The sequence below is a fragment of the Octodon degus genome, unplaced genomic scaffold, assembly GCF_000260255.1.
Source record: "Octodon degus isolate 3935 unplaced genomic scaffold, OctDeg1.0 scaffold00017, whole genome shotgun sequence".
In the NCBI taxonomy this organism is placed as follows: domain Eukaryota; kingdom Metazoa; phylum Chordata; class Mammalia; order Rodentia; family Octodontidae; genus Octodon; species Octodon degus.
Genome location: NW_004524593.1, coordinates 16851381 through 16852563, shown reverse-complemented (window position 1 = coordinate 16852563; position 1183 = coordinate 16851381). Strand labels below are relative to the sequence as shown.

At 44.0% G+C, this 1183-nt stretch overlaps 1 protein-coding gene across 4 annotated transcripts in view; it reads right to left on the bottom strand.

The window, feature by feature from the left end:
• Kcnk2 (potassium two pore domain channel subfamily K member 2) overlaps positions 1–1183 on the bottom strand; it is a 149029-nt gene that overhangs the window by 49081 nt on the left and 98765 nt on the right. For all 4 annotated transcript variants that reach the window (XM_004626870.3, XM_004626872.3, XM_023710341.1 and 1 more), the window contains one exon: positions 261–447. In XM_004626870.3, coding sequence (XP_004626927.1) covers positions 261–447 — 187 coding nt within the window. The remainder of the gene's footprint in view (positions 1–260; positions 448–1183) is intronic.

Here is a 1183-nt window from a genome sequence, read left to right as displayed (position 1 = left end):
GCAAGCTAATGCTGGTTTAGTGCTGAGCCTCCCCCAAACAAGGAAGACTCCTACCAGAGTCTCAGAGGACCCTGGCCCACCGGACACCTCCATCTCTAGCATCCAGGACAGAGGAATCCATCTATAGATGCCCAGGTGTGGTCCCTTGGGACAGAGCCTACGAAGTGCACACAGGCACTGTGTACTCTTACAAAGCCACATGAGAAGTCGATGCAAGGGACAGGAGTGGGCAAGCACAAGCAGCACCAGGGTGACCTCACCTGCTACGTAGTCACCAAATCCAATGGTCGTCAAGGTGATGACCACAAAATAAATGGCGTCCAGGGCGCTCCAGCCTTCTATGTGCTTGAATATGATTGCAGGCAGGGCTACGAAGAGGACACAGCCAAACAGGATGAAGATGATGGTGGAGATAATGCGGATCTTGGTCTGACTGACATTCCACTTCTAAGGAGGCAGAGAGACAGCAGCCGATTACTGGCAGCACTGGAAGGCTGACTTACTCCATGTCATCAGAAAGTAACTGTTGTTTTATTTCCTTCTATCCTTAATTATCTTTTTTTTTAATTAAAAAAACTTTGTTATTTATTTATATATTTGGCACAAGGTCTTGCTAGGCAGCTCAGACTCATAGCGATTCTCCTGTCTCAGCCTCCCCAGCATTGGGATAGAAGTGTGCACCACCATGCCCAGTACCAAAGATCAAACCCAGCTTCTTGCGCTTGCCAGGCAGGCACTTAGTCAGCTGAGCTATCCCTCCTGCTCTACCTTTACCTATAAAAAGTGGATATAACATAAATAACTCAAAACAACCAATATTAATGGCGATGTACTCTACCAGTTTTTCAAAAACATACTCCACTTTCTCTGGGACTATTTCAGACAGGCATCATTACTTGTGCACCTGAACTACTTCTCAGCTATTCTCCCCTCCAGGCATACAGTTGATTTCATGCCAGACACAATTTAGAAATACCTGAGCGTAGAAAGAACTGAAACAGAAATTACATATTTATAAACATTAATTATATACACTGGTAAACATTAATTATGAAATGAGTTAAATTCAGATACAGAATTAATTCCATTTATTAGCATATAATATTAACAAAGTCTGGGCTGGTGAGATGGCTCAGTGGTCTAAAGCACCTACTTAGAACAAGCTTAGCAAAGCACAGGGACC